This window comes from Halyomorpha halys, unplaced genomic scaffold (assembly GCF_000696795.3).
Source record: "Halyomorpha halys isolate HHAL.00 unplaced genomic scaffold, Hhal_1.1 Scaffold239.1, whole genome shotgun sequence".
Lineage (NCBI taxonomy): Eukaryota > Metazoa > Arthropoda > Insecta > Hemiptera > Pentatomidae > Halyomorpha > Halyomorpha halys.
In genome coordinates, this window is record NW_027114928.1 from 837,061 (window position 1) to 857,882 (window position 20,822).

The 20,822-nt window shown below is 31.3% G+C and overlaps 1 protein-coding gene across 1 annotated transcript; it reads left to right on the top strand.

Moving 5' to 3' along the window:
- Nucleotides 1-868: 868 nt before the first annotated feature.
- LOC106680014 (cytochrome P450 4g15-like) lies at nucleotides 869-18,922 on the top strand. Its single transcript, NM_001364221.1, has 13 exons — nucleotides 869-888; nucleotides 1,285-1,457; nucleotides 1,526-1,632; nucleotides 3,312-3,402; nucleotides 4,773-4,955; nucleotides 7,132-7,198; nucleotides 7,281-7,407; nucleotides 12,037-12,193; nucleotides 14,104-14,213; nucleotides 15,147-15,215; nucleotides 15,335-15,503; nucleotides 15,987-16,172; nucleotides 18,384-18,922. Exons 2-13 carry the CDS (start codon nucleotides 1,292-1,294, stop codon nucleotides 18,551-18,553), a joined length of 1,602 nt encoding a protein of 533 aa, NP_001351150.1. The 5' UTR covers nucleotides 869-888; nucleotides 1,285-1,291; the 3' UTR covers nucleotides 18,554-18,922.
- The last annotated feature ends 1,900 nt before the right edge of the window (nucleotides 18,923-20,822 follow it).

The window sequence follows — 20,822 nt, forward strand, 5'->3', positions numbered from 1 at the left end:
TATATATAGTAATATTAGTTTTTACTTACATTAAGGGAAAGAAGTTTCTGTTTTAAAACAAACAATCAATAATTTCACTTCAATTTAGGGATGCTGAGTAAATGTTGTGTGACGCACTGCACCGGATTTTTATTTCGTGAAAAACATTGACAAATTATTCTAGTCATTTTATTTCTTCTGATCGTTTCTCAAATCCTTTAAGTTCTGCTAATTCAGATCGACCTATTTCAATAGGTTTTAACTCAACACATGAGTTGCGCTGAAATTTCCCAGCAAATACATAATTAATTATTATCACTAGGTGGATCGACGAGTATACAACTATTTCTCTCAGGACTAACCTATTTATTGAGATACCAGTGAATATGAAATCATCTTAATGTGTCACAAATTTATACAAAAAGTTGGAATTAGGCGAACTGTGCCAATTTCAAAGTCCCACTGTCCATTGTACATCTCAACCCATCATTACAGCCCTGCAAGACCTACATTGTTGGTCGAAAAGTCGGCAATCAATAAATAGTTTAAATAATTTTTGTTCTTCTTGACCGTAGCCGTGACCATCTTCTTAAAAAAATTGAATTATGTGTACAAATCAAGGAAAAGCCTAGAAATTTTGAATTTATTACACACCAGTTATTTATCTAAATCTAAAGGCTTGAGATCGAGACGATAAAATAAAAGTTTATATGAAGTTGTTTGGCGTTTTTTAAAATCAATGTTATATTTAATTAACGAGTCAACTTATTCAAATTTTAACTGCGTTCTATTGTCATATTGTATTGATACCTGACCCTTCTGTTCCCACGGTAGGCAAGAATCATATATAAGATTGATCTTAGTATCTATCGCAAATGTGTTCCGTTCACCGGCCTGCAATATAGATAAGTAATTATTTAAACAATAATTATCAAATTTTAGACATAATGACTATATACATTATATTTAAAAATTAATGCATTTTTAAATATTAGGATACATGGAATCAGGAACTCTTTTAATTTTTCTGAATTGTTGCGTTTGAGAAATAGATACATGAACCCTTTTCTATTTTATTAATTTGTATGCTAAAGCTATAAACCAGTAAGGATTATTATAAATAACGTTTTATATAATTATATGGACCTGATTTTGTCCATAAGAACAAACAAATTGTTTATTTAATAAATTATTAGGCATAGTATGTGGGTATATAAATTATTTATTATTAAAAATAACTTTTATTATACTGTTTTAAGGAACAATATATGATATGTAAAATTATTTACTTCAATGCTATTGCAGGAGAGAGATGGATTTTTTAACGTTCTTCGCTGCTGCGCTGACAGCAGCGACCGCTGCCTACGGCTTCTTCTGGTTCTCCAGAAGACGGCTGTACGAATTAGCGGCCAAGATTCCTGGACCTCCTAGCCTACCTCTAGTGGGTAGCATTTTCGAGTTCATGGGCGGCCCTCACAGTGAGTTTTGTCGGGTCACTAAGACGTAATAATAGAAGATTTTTACTAACAAACATATTCAATTACAGATATGTTCAAGAAAATGATGAAGAATGGCTACGAATATGGAGATGTAGTAAAGTTCTGGGTTGGTCCTCGTTTATTAGTTTTCCTAGCAGATCCTGCCGACATTGAAGTAAGTGAATCCTTAACAATAAAGTATTTACAAATATTTATTTTAAACACAATACATGGAGTCACATAAAAGAAGCTATGATTTATATCAAATAAAAGTAATTCTTAGAATAAGAAACTTAAAAAATAAGTTGGTGTAGACCCTTGATGATTTAACATTACAAGAGCTCGAGTCTTTTACTTTCCTTCTTTGATGGGTCTTTTTCTCTTCATGTAGCACGGAGGATTATTAAGAATCAAACATAAAGGTTAAAAATAGGGTATTTGAGCGGATTGGAATTGAAATGGAAAAATAGGGATTTCCGACCATAATAGGATTATTTGGATGAATTAAGGTCATCTAAGATTGTAAGGTTTTAATTCGAAAAGAATTAGATGGTTTAGTAGACCTCAAAAATTCTCTTTCGTACTCGAGTAGGTTTCATTATAATATTATAGGTGAGCTTTCTGGAAAATATTCGAAGTTTAAGTTTCTCTTTGCTTTGCTTTGTTTAAGCCAATGTTGAAAAAGTTTAAACCAACCTAGTGGTCCTTGTTGAATGGACAGCCATCGTAGACTCTTGCCAGATAAAACCAACGCAAGCTTAACCATTTCCATACATAAGTTTTAAATAACTCAAAAGGAACTATCGTGGAGGTTTCAGAGTATAATTTAACGTTGATTCTAATGTAAACTTCTTTTTTGGAAGCCCACAGAGTGTTCTCTCTTAGGAAGCTACAAACGCTTAACCATTATAAATAGCATAAATAAATAATTCAGTAACATTTTTAGAAAAACCTACTAAGATAGTTAACTTTAGGTTAAGGTGAATCGGGATAAGTGGATTTCATTAGTTGAACATTTCATTCATCTCACACCCGCAGATATACGTTGATTTCGTCTGAATTTTTGCCACTCGTTTATTTTTCATTACCCAATTTTTTTCAAAATATTGGGACAGTAAATTCTCAGTCTTCTTTTATAAAACATATAATATATATTTTTGTCAACCTTTCGATTTTTTGCAGAATTGGGGTGAAAGGAACACACTATTGGATTTCCTTTGTGAATGCATTGAAAAATATACGATAAGTAGAAATAAAAAAAAAAAATAAAACATACGAGTTAAGTAGGGAATATTTATTCTTGATTATTTTAAGCCCTGCCATCTTCTTTGTGAACCCAAAGCAAATTTTACTCAATTTTATTCAATGGAGAGTTATACAGGATCCCCTGTTTGACTTAGTTAAACAATTTATATATTTTATATATCAAAAATTTATCATTACTGTTGAACTGCTAAAATGCCATCAACAATTTCTAAAAGACAAAAGCTTTAGTACGTTAGCGTCATTTAAGTAGAATCTTCCAGTGGATTATAAAGTTCTATTTCCATGGAGTTGATTAACTTATTGTTTTTTTTACAACTTTTCAAGAATTTGTCTTCCTGTATTAAGGAAATTATCTGCTTCGTAATGACCGAATCATTCTGCTTCTTATCTTATGTTTTCTCAATTTTAGCAATAGTATTTTTATTTATTTGTTTACTCCTCTATGCAAGAGGGTCATGGGCTCAAGAAGTCATTTACAATTTTTTTTTAAATTAACAATATTAAAAAAAAAATTAGCGACTTAACATTAAATTATACCTCATGTATTTATGTTTATATTTTAGTTGAAATGTTATTTTGTCGTTACAGCTTATTTTAAGCAGCCATGTGCACATAGACAAAGCACCAGAGTACAGATATTTCCAACCGTGGCTTGGTGATGGTCTTCTCATCAGCACAGGTGAGAGCTGTATTAATTCCTTCAATATATTATCTTGTGTTATCACTAAAACGTCTTCTGAACATTATTGAAATTTTGACACGTAGTGAGCAAGAGCAATGACCACAGTCGTTTTACCTGTGATTCTATGATCTTTAAAGATCATAAAATTATAACACGAATTTTTATTGCTTCATTATCAAATCTGAAATAAAACATTGAAAACTCAACTTTCATCTTTTACATCTTCTGCTCGTAAAAAAAAACCCTTTCTTTTAGTAGTGAAGTAGAATTTGCAATCCAAAACAAAAGCGTAAGTTGCCAAAAATCAAAAGATATTTTTTATGACTTTTGACAAATGCAGAAAGCCGGTTCGAAATATCAAACAAACGTAAAGTATCAAATCGGTTTAGATTTTTACTTCCCTTGAGAATCCGTCAACTTCATCAGAATATTCTCCGCCAGTCGAGGATGTTCAAATGCCATTTCGGTAAAGAATTCTTATGTCAACTGATTCTCTATTATTATGGAAGATTCTAAGGGGGAATTAAACTCTCAAACGATTATATGTATAAATAGTTGACCGTAAAAATTGATATATAAGAAGATGGTCAGGGTTGCGGTCAAAGGAGAACACAAAAAAAAGTTGTAAACTATTTTAGTTTCTCCTTTGACCCCAACCCTGACCATCTTCTTGTATATCAATTTTTACGGTCAACTATTTATACATATATACAATATGATGCAAAATCTACGGGGCTCTAAAGCGAAAAAAAAAATCTCTAAAAAGATACATCTTTCACAACTCTTCAGCCCTGATGAAGCCCTGCAAAGTGGGGCGAAACGTCGGAAAATAAATAGTTGTAAACTATTTTTTTTCTTCTTTGACCGCAACCCTGACCATCTTCTTATATATCTCAAACGATTAGTTCATGTTTTGAAATATTTATGATTATGGAGAAATATAGGTTAAAAAAACTTTACAAGTGTTCTATGAACGTCTAATAATGACTGTTGGAAAAAAAAAAAAAATCAAATTTTTTAAAAGGTCTGCCAAGTACATGAGTCAGTCAAGTAGCATTTTCTGGGAATTATCCTTTTTCTGGAGATTTTTATTGTGTAGGTAATATTTCAAGATTAATGATGTTTAAGATTTTCTTCTACGAAATTTACTTGATGTATGTATGTATATGTATACAGTTGTAAATAACAATAAATAAATTATAAAAAAAAAAAAAGTTTTGATCCATAATATTGTAGACAGCTCTGAAAATTGCTGTAAAAATACAGAAATAATGAATCCAAGAATTTGATGGTCTTTAAAAAATCGAAATTTCTAATATTGTTTCTTATGGTAAGTGTAATATGCTAATTATCGATTTTAATTACAGGCGAAAAATGGAGAAACCACCGAAAACTTATAGCTCCAACGTTTCATTTAAACATTTTGAAATCCTTTATACCTCTGTTCAACAGCAATAGCAGAGGTGTGACAGAGAAGTTGAAAAAGGAAGTTGGTAAAGAATTCGACTGTCATGACTATATGAGTGAGGCAACGGTCGAAATGTTATTAGGTAAGTTAGTTGTTAGTCTAATAGCTAAATTAATTTTATAGTGATCTTTTTAAAATTAAAATAAAATGGAGCCCTATAAACAAAATATTTCAACTATTATTATTTATTGGAAGATCACTGATTGACCGTGTGTATTAATAAAAGTAATATGGTTCGGGTAAGGTCAAATAAAACTCTAATATTAGGGGTATTCGTAATCTTTAGTTTAACATGTTAAATAGAAAACTCATGTTAAATGGAGAAATATTTTTACTTTTACCTTGTTAAAACGATATAACATATAACATCATTCTCCATTTAACAGACCTAATAACAGACTCTCAACCATGTTGTATTTTATATAGTTTTAACATGGTAAATGAAGGAAATATTTCGAGGAGTTTTTTCATTTAACTCACTTTAGCATGTTAAACTAAAGATCATGAATACCCCTAGTAATAACTATAGTTAATAATTAAAATACTATTAACTATTAAAATAGTTATTACTATTTGAGTTTTATTTGACCTTACCCATTCCATTTGTTATATATATAAATAATTGACCATATAATTTAAAATTATGAAGAAGATAGTCAGGGTTGCAGATAAAAAAGAACAATAATAGTTAAGAACTATTTATTTTCCAATATTTTGCCCCACTTTGCAGAGCTTCATCAGGGCTGTTCAAGTTAATAGCTTAAGTCAATATCTCATTAAGTCAATTGTCAATGTCTCTTAAACTATAAACTTATGAAACTCAACAGAGTGGGGCGAAAGGTCAGAAAATAAATAGTTCTCAACTATTTTCATTATTTTTTTATCGCAACCCAGACCATCTTCTTCATAATTTTAATATTATTATTTATATATTTTATGTTTGTTAATATATAAATTCACTTTTTGTCTATGACATATAAAAATAATAACATAGAAACGGACACCCCTCTTTAAGGGTCCACCCTCTTAACTGACAATTACGGACAATTTATTACGGAACCCATCCACTCCTGGCGTAGACTTTGCCCTACTCTATAATAAAAACAAATTCATAAAATTTGAAAGTACAAGCTCACGATTCCAGAATTGACTGGTGTTAACGGCACAAGGAGACATTCAGATCTGTTCATATAAATTAAAAAACTAAACCCGTCCCTCAAAATTTGATGTTTCATGTTTCAAGAAACGTATAATCCGAAAATCGACTACAACCAAAACAGTCCTTGTGCCATATACGACTTTTCTTCAAAACTACAATACTAATTGACTATTAATTAATTAAGCACCATAGTATCAAGTTGCCACATTATGATCCTTCAAGTTCGATATAATGTTCATTAGTTTCTTGCTCACAATGAACGTTTCTTAGAAAACGACGACTAACACTGAATGTCCTAGGAACGATTTTTTTAAATAATAAAAAAATTATTTTTTTTCCGACTTCGAGGTAATTTCACATTGTTCATTTTTGTCACATCATTCAAATTTCATTGTTGTCTTCTTTTTACACTAACCCTTTCCTAACGGACTTTTTTTTTCTTACCTCCTCAGTTTATTTATAAACTAGTACAATATATAAAGACTACGGGGTAGCGGTATCAGCGTGGCAACGCGTCTTTCTACCAACCCTGAGGTTGCGAGTTCGAGTCCGGCTTCATCCGGAATTTTAACAAGCATAAAATTATACAAACCTCACTCACAGCCTTCCCCCCGGGTATTTGTGAGGCCCGTTAGCCAATGGGTGCGACTCGATAAAATAGGAGTGACGAACCTACACTATGAAAAAAACACGTCAAGAAACGAGGACTTAAACCTCCATGGTCTGTCTCCCATATAATAATAATAAATAAAACTAAGAAATATCTATATATATAAAAATAGGGCATCTTGAGGGAATGGACTGGGTTCGCTGAAGGTGGGAGTCACAGGAGCAGCTGGCTAGGGATATAATAACTTGAGGGACCGCTCCTCTGGGCACTTATAACGGATAAAATCATCTTTCTCGTGAGTGACCATTATATGGAAGTTTCAATATAAGAAAATAAGGACTTGATAATAAAAAAAAAATGTTTTGTGACGATATCTAAAAACATTAATGGATATAAACCAGTCACTATCATAAATAATAGATGAAATTTAAAAGGAGTCCCTACGCACCGGAACTAATTAAGTTTTAAATGATATAATTAATTTTTCAGAAACAGCAATGGGTGTGAATAAAAGGACTCAAGAAAGTGGTTACGAATATGCAATGGCTGTAATGAAGTGAGTTCATTACTTCTTAGTTTTTATTCTATATATTGATATAAAATATAATACTCCACAAAATACATAATTTTTAATATAGGATGTGCGATATTCTCCATCTCCGCCATACAAAGATATGGCTGAGGCCGAACATGATATTCTATTCAACCTCTCTCGGAAAACTACAAGATAAGCTTCTGAATGTTATACACAGCTTGACAAGAAAGGTAAATAATTTATATGACTTTGTTATATCATTACACTGTTCACAGAAAAAAGATGATAGTTCGAATATTTGCTTTAGAGAAAAAGTATTGAATAATTTTCGTAAAAAAGGAAAACAAAAATACTTGAACTGGTAGGAGAGGTCAATAATAAATAAAGTAAGGCATTTAATCTTCTGTTATGCGATTATTGTTGCTAGTTGAATTCTGTAACCCAGGGTTGTCCAACTTAAGGCCCCGCGGACCGTCTGCGGCCTACGATACCGTTCTGTACGGACCGCGAGATCTTATTAGAAATAAAATTACTTTGAAACAACTTCTTTTTGAAAGATATTTTAAAGTTTAATAGAAACAAAAACATACCAAATATTAATAAGTTAGTTAAAATAATGTAAGATTAATTATTTGGAGCGCTGAGATATAGGAGTTTGGTTCTCATTAATAAGAAAGAAAATCCTTATATTTCTCAATACATATGGGCCATCTGAAACCACTTAACCTTAGAAGAATTTTGAAGATCCAGAATTTTTAATTCAATTAGCTTTTTTAAGAGACTTAAACAATAATCTTAACATTTTGAACTTGAGTCTGCTAGAAAAAATACAAACAGTATCAGTTTTGGCTGGTCATTTCATAATAAGCTAACAGTGTTAAAACACACTTTGAAAAATAACGACTTAATACACTTACCTAGATGTATTCAGTCAGCTGACGAATTCAAAGAAATCGATTTTTAAGCTGCAGTTCCCAAATCCAAGAAATAATTAAGGAGCTCAATACTAGAATAGTAGAAATTGATAGACTAATCAGTAGTCATCCACTTGGAGTTGCAATCGAACTCGAAACAACTGACCTACAACTTGAATTATGTGATGTGCAAGTGACATGTTTCTAATGAAAAGAAAAGAACACGCTCATAATTATTACAATTATGATTGCTGCCTATTCCCAAACTTGTGAAATTTAGTACTAGTATTGTCATCAATGTTCGGATGCAGGTACCAGTGTGAAAGTGTGTTTTCGTTGATGAAGTTTCTAAAAAACCAAATTATAAATAAACTTTCTGCTGTGTTTCTACTTCAACTCATGCGGTTGGGTACAACAGAACTAGAGGTGGATATTCGATCATTTGTAGAAGCAGCTGGTCGACCACAATGTTCACACTAAATATATACTTGGGTTGTCATTGCATTTTCCTTATTTAGGTATAAAACATACTTGGCCAATATGAAAAAGATTTTTTATAATGAAGAAGATGATCAAGGTGGCGGTAAAAAGAGAAATAAAAATAATTAACTTATAAAATAGTTAACTTTGCAAAGTCGCCAAAGCTATATAAACTTGGTCAGCCCTGATGAAGCTCTACTAAGTGGGGTGAAACGTCGGAAAATAATTAGTTGTTTACTATTTGTTTCGCTTCCCTTTTGACCACAAACCTCACCATCTTTGAATATTGAAATGATACGGTCAATTATATATATATATATATATATATATTATATAATTGTTACTACTTTTAATACAATAAAAATAGTGAAAATATATTAAGAATAAGCAGAAATATGGGTGGGGGAGAGGGCAACACGTGATGATACATCAATTCAAACCTTGTTTTGTTTAGGTTTAGGTTGTTTAGTGGTAATAGCTACGTATTATTCCATCGAGACAAATTATAACCAACGCTGTTATTATTATTGGTTTAATTAGGTCAAAGATGTCGTCTTCCCTTTGCTGTACTCCATTAAGCATCATCTAAAGACAAAAATTTAAATATTTTATAAAGAGTTATTTGCTTCTAAATATTTTAACTAATCCTTAGGCTATTCCTAACCTTGTTTGTGAGTTAACACAATGGTAGCACTTTATACATTGCTTCTGAGGAAATCCTTTCAATAAGTCACAGGTTATTTCTAGTTCCATATGCTTTTCTTCTCTTAGGAAAAGACATCAATTATGGAATTTACGGATCAAGATGTGTGCCTTAAAATAATATATTAGAATTGAAAAGATTCAATCTTTAGTCTATATTGCAAGCCTCTAAAATGTCATCAATTAACCTAATATAAAAATCTAATATTAATGAGGGATTTTAAGCATAATATTGTTGCTTGATGTTTAAACTTTAATTTTTTGTGTAGTCAAGCAACGTCTGAGAGCGATCTTTATAGTTATAAGTTTTTTAAGACAAATTTATCATAGAATAAAATATAGAGGAGAAATGAACAATACCAACTTGAATTATCTTACATTGTTCGTACATTTTACTTCATTTTTAACGGAAAACTCAATAGTGCCGTTAGGAACCGTAAAAAATGACAATAGTTCTGCGCTCCTCGTCTTGAGCAGGATGTTGAATTGAAAGTTATTCCCATAATAATAAATAAGTTGTGTCCGGTGATAGAGTTCAGACAGAACTAAGTGAAACACAAGAAAGATCAAACATATTCCGGATAAGCAACAATAAACACTAAAATAAGCAGGTGCAGGAACTAGCAGAACATCTACCTATTTAAGATTGGAATTTTTAAAAATTTAAAGAATGTAAAAGCTAATAAATAGTTTGCATTGTACATTTGGTCTTTATATATAAACACACACACACACACACACACATATAAATATATGTAATATCGATAACATTTGTTAGTAACAATGACATTTTTTTTAAATAGATTTTTGCCCAAAAACCTCTATAGTCGAACCATTGTGTACTCGCGCAAGAAAGTATCAAACTTCAGACGAAACTTTTTTCGTTGGTATCAGTGATGAGACTTCATAAGTACTAAGTACTCCATGGTGTTGAGTTAAAATCCACAACTAGTCTGGACAGAATGAAACGTAGGTACCAAGATTTCACGGAGAGGAAAAAAATATTTCTAGAATCTTAGTTCAAAAAATTGATATTATGAAGCCCATTCTTTATAATCCCCCGAACTGAAAGAACTATACAAGACTTCAATTAAAGTCAGGATCAACTTAAAAAAAAGAAAGTGAGATGTAATGCATCAAAAATAATTAATTAATTCGAAATATAAAGTAATAACTAGTAATTCTGTGAATATTATACCTCGCCAAAATCTCTAAAATCTGATTAAGGTTTTCATCTACTGAATTGAAAAAAAAAAATGAACTCAAGAAAGAGCTAGCTTAAATATATGTTATTTAAAATATTTTAAGGAATTTGCAAGAAATCGAAGGACACATTAGGTTGTGACTACAAAAGAAACAGATTTTCGATGAATTCTATAAATTAAAACGGCTGATAAGATCGGGAATAACAAGAAAAAACGATTCTCTACACTTACATCATAGTTCTACAAGGAAAATTTGTACAAAATAGAAGAAGGCGTTCGGTTAATTACATATCGGAAGAAAGAACTTTTTTTGTATGATATCAAGGCTAACCAGTAGTGATCAGAGCAACATTATATACATAAAAAGATACAAACATCATCATATTGTATATATGATAAATATTAAACATTTTTTTATTTAATATTTTAAGGCACCAACCACGTGTGGGTCATTATTACCTCAATTTCCGAATAAACAAAGGATATACTTGTAATTTAAGACTTTTGGGCTGTACCTTTGCCCATACACTGAACGGGGCCATTCCTGGCTACGAATATATTGAAAAGTGAAACTATTGCAACATGGGAACCTGGGGTAAAATTCGATTAAGTTTTATGGTAGAGCTTGGAATGATGGAGAAACTCAAAAAAGTTTATCCACGGTTTGTTGTTATCCTATAAGATGGAATAGAGATCCGCTGGTATATCATATTTATATTTGAGGGAGTATATGTTCGGCATTAAGTCAAATTGTGTTTAACAGTAAGACCTGTTCCGCAAGTTTGTTATACAGGTGGAGAACCGCGGGGGATAAAACAACCGTGGGTCAGGCGCGTATGACCTATTCGAAGGCGCGTCAAAATCACCTCCTCTTTGCGCACACTTCTAGTTGATGATTTCCAAGGAGGGATGTCTCTTCTTATCTGAAACATTTGTCCACGTTTGTTTCCGTTCCTATTTAATCCTCTGCGTAATGAGGGCAATGAAATCATCGACAGATATGGAATTCCTTCAGAAATCGCCACCTTTGCCGCCCATTGGCCAGTTCGTTACCAGCTATTCCTTAGTGTCCAGGGACCCAGGCGAAAAACACTGAAATACCGTTTCTGCTGGTGGTCTGTAATGAATAATGTATATTTTAGTTTAGTGGGTCAATTGAAAGAATATTTCTTAAGCTAAATAGGGCTGACAATGAGTCGTACAGATGACCAGTTTTTGTTTTGTGGGGTGAAAAACATTTAAGCTTTTGTTGATTACAACCATTTCAGCTGTATAGTTACTTCATGTCGGTGACAAAGAGAATAGGTTCTAGTGATCGATGCCCACAATCGAGGCCCCAACACCTAAGTAATTCTTGGAGCTGTCAGTATAAATGAAGTCGGCATCACCTTATTTGTCTTGCAGTCCAAGAAACTCATATTTATACCATTATGGCGGAGTGATATTTTTAAGTTGCCTTGAAAGGGAAAGATAAATTCTAGGATATTAAACCTTTATAATCCAACTATAGAATAAAATTAAAAAAAAAAAAACAGATAAAGAAAAACAAATATTCTAGGTTTTGAAAATTCGAATGGAGGAGTACAAGAAAAACGGTAGCAAACTGCCTGGCAACGTTAGCTTCGTAACAGATGGAGATGGGAAGATTCAAGTTGAAGGCGACTTTTCGTTCGGACACTCTAAAGGGATAAAGGATGATTTGGATGAGGACATTGGTAAGTTGTTTTAAGATATAATTGAAAAGTATAATAGTACTATTATGCTTGAAAATATTTTTTTTTTTTAAATATCACTTTTGATGAGTTGTTTTAATGTTTAATGGTTTTCTTAATCAAATTAAGTTTTAAAATAAGTAATATAAGTATGTACATACTCATACACAGTTTATGATCATTTATTTGGTTTTGTATGAAATGCGCCTTCAACTTAAGGCTAGGCATTATTTCAATTTTGACTGGTTGATAGAGTATTGTAGAGGACTGTATATATAAATTAATTGCAATGAAAAATAAAACAAAATTAACAGAAAAAAAAATGTATTGGATAATTAACAGATGGTATATGATTGGGCCAAAGACAATATTTATTGTTAGGTGTGTAAATTAATTTTGAATAGGGCGTCTAAGAAAATTGTAGATATGCATATTGATGACAATGATGGCGTGAATGATATATAGAAGTTGACTAGCTCATGCTTCTTTTTTGTCTTCTCCTCCCCATCACTCTATTTTCTCTCTCCTCGGTTGCCGTGGAGGGGAGGCCTTCAGAAGCTTCTACTCACTCATTTTTCACACAAGGAGAATCAAGAAAGAATGACTGCTTGCTTTCAGAAAAGATGCCTCTGGTGTCTTCTTCTCCCAGAGAGCGCTAGAGGTGATACTAGGTTCCACCACTGGCCAGAAGGGGTGGTAACAGTGCCTATATTATAGGGGGCTCATCAAACTATTTCGATTTACCGAAATAGGTTTATTTATTCAATCATGCAGCCTGTTTGTTTATAATAATAAAAGCTTAGTGAACTTGAAGGTTTGATGTCGATACCACCGGCCGTTCTCTACATATATCTTTCTAGAGACGCCCCTCCAAATCCAAATCTACTAAATCTATCTTAATGTCTTCCTTTCTACGTTTGGGCTTGAGCCTCGGACGTTTAGATTTTATTAACATTTTTTGGTTCCGTCCGCAACTAAGTTCCACAACCTTACACGCCCATCTTATTCGCCACAACGCTATAACCTGAATTATATTTATCCGGTGCAGTTCCCTCATTCAGCGTTGTGTAGCCTTCTAAATTTTGCCATTGACTCACCCTTCAGCTAGTTTGTTTAAAATTATGTTTCGTTTAAGTTATTAATTAGCTGACAATGTTTCAAGAAAATAATATGAATTTCGTAGCATCAAATCAATAAGTCAAACCAAGAATGAACTAGCATACATGATTAAACAAATGTGTGAATAATCTTATATAAGAAGAATTAAATATTTATGATTTAAATTAAAAAAAAAGGCTTTTAACTTATAATTAAGGAATGACCTGGGCAAAAGTAACTCTAAATTTAATGTGAGAAAGAAATTATAATTGAAGATGTCCTTGAGGATGGCTAAAATGGCCGAAACGTTGGACTGGTGAAAAATAAAAAGTGTTGAGACAAAAAAGGATACAAGTTTTTATTTATTTAATAAATAATTACCTTATCTCAAGAAATTCAAATATTTATTTTATTCAACAATTACTGAAGGCATAGTGAATAATTTAAATTTAAGTGGTCAGACCCGCAACGTTCCAAAGCGCAGCGAGTACTAAGGCTATGAAGGCTAGTTTTCGAGTTATTTAAAAATAACAGTTCTTTAGATTTTAGATCTAATTTTTTTAAAAAAATAATTCAGAGTAATAAAACAGCCCAGCCTTGTTCTACTTCTATAACATAAGAGGAACAAATAATTTCAGCTGTACTGAGAATGTCCTTTTCAATGATCAATAAGGAAGAGAATGAGGTGTTGCAGACAACCCCACTATTATTATAAACATAATTTTTTTTTTATACAATACCTTTAAACTTCATTTAATTTGTGATATAATATCAATATTATTTTCTTACTGAGGTCTCATTATGATATGTTTCAGGAGAAAAAAAGAGGCTAGCTTTTCTTGACCTTTTAATTGATGCTTCACAAGGAGGTGGTAAACTGACGAACGAAGAAATTCAAAATCAAGTAGACACTATTATGTTTGAGGTAAATTTCGATTATTTTTGCTATTTATTTGAATCAAAGCCTTTCTAAAAATCGCAGTCAAAGAATGAATAAAATTCCACATTCCCTTTATTCCGAAAATAAAAAAATGTTGGTAAGTATTGTTGCCTTAAGCAATTACTTAATTAATTATACTTAACCTCTGCAGGTAATAATAAATAATATTAAAACGTTTTAATAAATCAACTAAATAACAAGTATTTATACATGACAATTATATTAAACCAAGAACTTTGTTTCCTAATGATTAAGTATCCAATCACCGGAGCTTAAATGCCGGGCCAAAGCACTTCCATAACAACTTAAGGAATTTCATTGCACACTAAGCCCATAATTCATTCATTTAAAGCCATTTCATCAGCAGTTCTAGGATTTTTTATATAAATAATTAATTAATTTATGTATATGTCTATATATATAAACACTCTACTATTTCTTTAAATATCCAACGTTTCGGCCTACACGACCATTCTCAAGGATAGTCTTAAATATAAATTTACACCTCACATCCAACAATTTAAAAACTTTTTTGCAGGCTATTCTGCCCAAGTCATTAGTTTCAGTCAATTCACCCTACTTTGTCACTTTTCCTAACATTAATAACGAATCACTAAATTTTAACACTTTTAATTACAATTATCAATTTTAACAATTTTTAATTACAACTTCTTCTCAAATTTAATGGAAAAGTGACATAGGGTGATTTGATTGAAATTAATGACCTGGGCAGAGCAGCCTGCAACAAGCTTTTTAATTATTGGGTGTAAGATATAAATTTATATTTAAGGTTGTCCTTGAGGATGGCCAGGTTGAGCGAAACGTTGGACATTTAAGGAAATAATAAAGAGTGTTTCGAGACTGAACTTGCATACAAATTATTTTTTTTAAACAATAAAAAAATAATATGATTTTCAGGGACATGATACCACAGCTGCTGCAAGCAGTTTCTTTCTTTGCGTAATGGCAGCTCGTCCTGACATCCAGGTATAATAAATTACAATTTGTACAAAATACCTCATTTGCTGAAGTATAAATTCAGTAGTTTAAAATCAGTTACAGTTAAAGAAAAATTCATAACTTTCAATGTTGTTTTTTCAAAAAAGGAAAAATGCGTTGAAGAGTTAAACCGAATTTTCGGTGACTCGGATAGGCCTGTTACATTCGAAGACACGCTGGAGATGAAATACATTGAACGGTGCCTGATGGAAACACTTCGGATGTACCCACCTGTGCCAGTGATTGCAAGAGAACTACAACATGAACTTAAATTAGGTATAAAAATGATTTAGCCGTTAATTTAAAAGTAGCCTAAGTCCATTTATGTTCGAATTGAGATATTGAAGGATTATTATTTTTTTTTAAATAATTTATTTATTGATGTTTAAAATTATTTTGCTGTTGCATGATAAAAACATATAGAGAATTCTGAAACAATGAAGAAAAATTAAACTCAATAGTTGAGTAAACTCAAATTTATTTTGAAATGGACTTAACGTCTTTCACAATAACGTCTAATTTTAATGGTAACATAAAAAAAATATGTCACACATTGAACAGGCATTAATGAAACATAGAAGAATAATTCTTAATGCAAATATAGATAAAGGCTTAATTGATATTTTTTCATGAATGAATATCATCAGGTTAGAGCCCTGTTGTTTATGTATGCAATAATTAATGAACTTCATAATTTTATAATATAGAAATACTGCATTATACAAACGTTTTAACTGTTCCTGTTTTTACTCCTCCAAGCTTCCCGCGACTTGACGATTCCAGCCAAATGCACAGTGATAGTCGCCACGTTCAAACTTCACAGGAAGGATGATATTTACCCAAATCCACACTTTTTTGATCCAGATAACTTCCTTCCAGAGAGGTCTGCCTCCAGGCACTATTATTCCTACATACCATTTTCTGCTGGACCTAGGAGCTGCGTGGGTTAGTATATTTCTAATATTCATTATTCATTATATATTTATACCTATCAATATTATTTTCTAACGTAGAAAGTTCACTTTGAGGTTTAAATATACTTTATCTTAATATATACAGGGAATAAAGAAATGGACAGGAGAATAAAACTCTGGAGTTACAAATGTGATCCTTCAAAAATATATTTAAAAGCAATTTGCCAATAGACCTTTAAATCAAAGTACTGACTTCATGTGATTATGCTATGATAGTCTATAGGGAAAAAACTTGAACCCAGTTTGAATACTATGGAGATGAAGCTTTTAAGACATCAGTTGTTTGTGTAAAAATTCATAACTCCTTATGAGTTAATCCCAACATTACAATCACTACAACCCAAACGTTACAACCATCGAAAAGCAGTATTTCTGCACTTTTCATCGATACTAAGAAAAAAGGTGGTTTCAAACAAAGAAAAATTTCCCATTCTTTTTATGTTATACATAAATATGAAGTAAAACTATATAAACCATGGCATAACGTTGTATCACTAAAAAAAAGCTTGATTAAAATCGGTGTCCGTAGCCTCGTCTTGTTAGTTAGATTTAAGACCCGATAGAACGAGAAAAAATTCCATGTGATGTTTGACAAACTATCTGCCAAGACAACAGGGAAAAATTATTACACAATTGATTATTATTTTAATTACTTATAATTTATACATTATAACTGATATTATATCAGTTATATATTAATACTATATTATTGCTTAATAATTCGTTCAAAAAGTTAAGTAGTAGTGGTACTTTGCTGACATAAAAAGGACATTACAACTCCACTATTGAAGCCCAATACAATTGGAGCTTGTGGCTTACGACCATATTTCTTGAACTATTAAGCTGCAGTTCTCAATTGGAGGCAGAATTTAGTGTTATTTAATTCGCTATAGTTCTAGGTAACTGTTTATTTCGTAATTCGTTACTTTTCAAACTAATTACCTGCTTACTAAGAGTTTTAGGACCGCCATTATTTCCTTAGTGAGAGTATATTCATATATCTATACCTCAGTCATACGTCTATATCTTTCATATAACTATATATCAGTTTTTGCTAAACTTTGGTAGCAATTTTCTTTCTTAGTTTACGAAATAATACTTGATAATGACATTGTTAAATAATTTATGTATAGTATTATTTGATTATTTCGCTAGGATGTACTTTTTAGGAGTTAGGGGCGAGAGACATTTAAAAAAATTAAGGGGAGCTGGGTGGCTCAGTGAGTAAGGCTGTGCTACCAACTCCAAGAAACTGGGTTCGAATCGGCTGTGTCAAATAATAATTTGCTCTGTTACTTTAGCTATGAGCCAACCAACCTTGTTGGTTTGTTAGGCCTTGGGACAAAACATAATCTTTGTCCAAGAAACAGTACTTCCTTAGAAAGTACTGAATAGGTTGTAGCAGTACAGATATTGATTTTTTAAAAATTATACCAGCAAATAACAAATAATGAAATACCTCTTTTTTTATTTTGTTTTTTTAAATGCTAGGTATCTTCATACGTAAAACTTAAAAATTTGAGGTGGATTTCTTTTTCTTTTTTTAGACGGTTACAAGGGCTCATTGTTAGCTATTTTAATTTTATTGATTTTTTACTTCTTTTATTGCCAATATTTTTAGCAACTTAATACTAAACATCGAGGATTTTTCTATGTCTTCATAAACGGTCGATATATGACCCTAGGAAATATCTAATCGGCCTCCATTGAGCAACGAAAGACTTTCTAAAACGGAGATTTCCAAAGATCATCGTCGATTAATCTATAACGTCAGTGTCGAATCTAAATATAATTTGCCTCATAAATTCGGAGAAAAGCTAAAGAGGGTGTACGAAAGACTGACCATTTTTTCTTTTTTATTGATTTTTGGATTACAATGACCTAGAAAAGTAAAATTTCAAAATTTGGGGGGCTTTAAATTTTTAATTTCTTTTTCCATTTCAACAGACCATAATTGAAAATAATAAACAAAAAAGTGCCATTTGTATTTTAATAAGTATATCTTGCTGGTGGTTAATTCATGAGATTCTCAATTGAAAGCATATCTATGTGTCTCCTAACTATAAATTCAATTTTATTTTATAGTTTTCTACAATTTGAGTTATTAATAAAAAGAAAATAAAGTTTAAAAAGATTCTAAATAAAACCTATTTTTATCAAATGCTTATTATTATTTTTTCAGGGAGAAAATACGCAGTGCTGAAGCTAAAAGTTCTATTAGCAACCATCCTGAGAAATTACAAGGTCCTGCCTGGCAAGAAGGAAGCCGATTGGGAGTTGCAAGGCGATATTATTCTGAAGCGAACGGATGGCTTTGGAATTCGCATGGAACCGAGGAAGATCTCAGTCTAAATTAATAACAACATACTCCATTGCCCATAAAAATAATTTTAGTAACAGATAATTTATTATCAAGTTTTATGCTTTGTATTAATGCAATTAGTACGCTCAAAGCATGGTCAATTGTTAATTTTCTCCATTGTGGAATAGCCACTTTTTTAAAATTGAAGGGGTTACTTATTTGTTTAATCATGGTGGTATTAATAATATATTTTTAAACTTTTTAGTACGATTTCTACAATTTATTTATAGCAATATCTTATATCAATTCACGCATTATTAATTGTATTAATTTATTTTACATGGATTGTCTTAGTTATTTATATTTAAAAAAAACTATCTATTGCATTTTATTTGATCTTCTTATTAATTATTCTTTCCTTAGACCCTAAAACTTAGCCTAGTAAATAAAGTATATATATAAAAGTAAAAAATAAAAACGCAAAAGAATAATTAAGAAGGGAAAGAAAATATAAAATTATTATGCACAAAAGAAAAGAAAAAAATACAAGATAAGATTTAACTAAATAAAAAAAATCAAATGACGATATTAAATTTAAAATATACAAAATACTACTACTCAAATATAACTAAATAAAAATACAATCTATAAACATTACCTGAGATATAAATTAAGTAATATAAAAAAAAAATGAGAAAAATAAACTTTCAATAAATTACTGGTAAGATATACTGATGATTAAGAGAAAAAAACACAAAACAAGGGAAGTTTTATGGAATTGGTGATAACATTGTTAATTGCATTTAAGATGCATCATACATTTTATGAGACCGAAAATGATGAAAGCATTCAAGAACCATAAAGTAATGAAAAAGAAATGGTATCAATAAATTTTAATTCTGGTATAATCTGGTCTTCGAAAATATTACTATTAGAAAACTGATGTTATCCACTCAATTATTCAACTCAGAATCGTATAAATTAAAAAAAAGATAGGTTAAAATAAAGGAATAAACTTTGAAGAGGCCAGACAGTCAGTTGATGAAAACAGACAGAAATATAACTTAAGTATTCCCCAGATTTGATTATTAGGGGATATTACCGGAATTACTTATAATTGGCCGGTATTGCTGGAGTGGACTGTATTTGAAATAATTATAATTATAATGATCAAAATGAAATAAAACCTCTATACTTTTAATATAGTTATATAGTTATGCAACAATTGATTAAGTTTGTTTTGCCAGAAGGGTTACAAAATAATTTTTTTGATGTTCTATTCGATGTTTCAATGGAAGACGGGATTCTCTCTTGTTTTTTTTCTTCTCACCTTGCCGCCGCCCTCTCTTGCCTGAGTGTGATGAAGTTCTATCCACTCATGCTGTGTTGTAGAAAGTGGTGTTGCCTTTTGAAAATGTGCTAGCGCTTTTTTTTTTACATGTAGAGGCCAATATAGCTACCAACTGCCAGCACTTTCATATGTTTTCACAAGAGGACATCTCCAAGTACCATTAAAAAGTGCTTGGAAGGGGCATCCTCAAACAACCTATTTAAATACAATGTCAACATTTACTAGACAAACGGTCTAAATTGCCAATCCATTACAAAAGACTGATCTACATGACTAGTATAAGGCCTATCTGGACATACGGAGTTGAGTTTTGGGGCTGCACTAAACCATCAAATTTCTCTCGAATCCAATCCTTATAGACCAATATCTTTCGTAAAATCCTTAACGCTCCTTAATTTGTCACAAATCAAGTCATCCATCATGACCTCAATGGTCCATATGATGCCGATTTGGCCAAAACTAGATACCATTCCTTCCATGGAAAACTTACCAACCACCCAAATCCACTTGTTTCTAACCTGGCTTCTCCTTCATTACCTCCTCATTACATAATCCTCCTAAGCATCTGAAAAGAAGGCCTCGGGATCTTCTTCTCTAGAAATGTTATTGGAGTTCTATCAATGGGTAGATTCTCCACATGTTTGTATCATGTCACTATCTCACCTACAGCAAATGTACAGTTGTAAATAAGAATAAATAAATGATTAAAAAAAAATTACAATGTCAGGATTAAATTGATTCATATGTCATCTAACTCCAAGACGTTCTGTAAATGCATACACTAATTCACTGATAATATAGAAGATCCTAAAGCACTAAACACTGGTAAGTGTTACGATAATAAAGACATCAAAGTTTCTCAAAACAACAGAATTAAAGGCACGGAGGAGGGCTCCGACAAGTAATTATGAAAAAAAACATGTACTGTAGGTCATATAAAAAAAATTTATATTACCATACGATAATTA

Excerpts from the sequence above, each read along its gene's own strand:
- LOC106680014 (NM_001364221.1), top strand. The coding sequence starts at position 1,292 with ATGGATTTTTTAACGTTCTTCGCTGCTGCGCTGACAGCAGCGACCGCT. Across the intron at positions 1,633-3,311 it reads CAGATCCTGCCGACATTGAA|CTTATTTTAAGCAGCCATGT; the intron begins GTAAGTGAATCC and ends TTGTCGTTACAG. Across the intron at positions 15,216-15,334 it reads CAGCTCGTCCTGACATCCAG|GAAAAATGCGTTGAAGAGTT; the intron begins GTATAATAAATT and ends TTTTCAAAAAAG.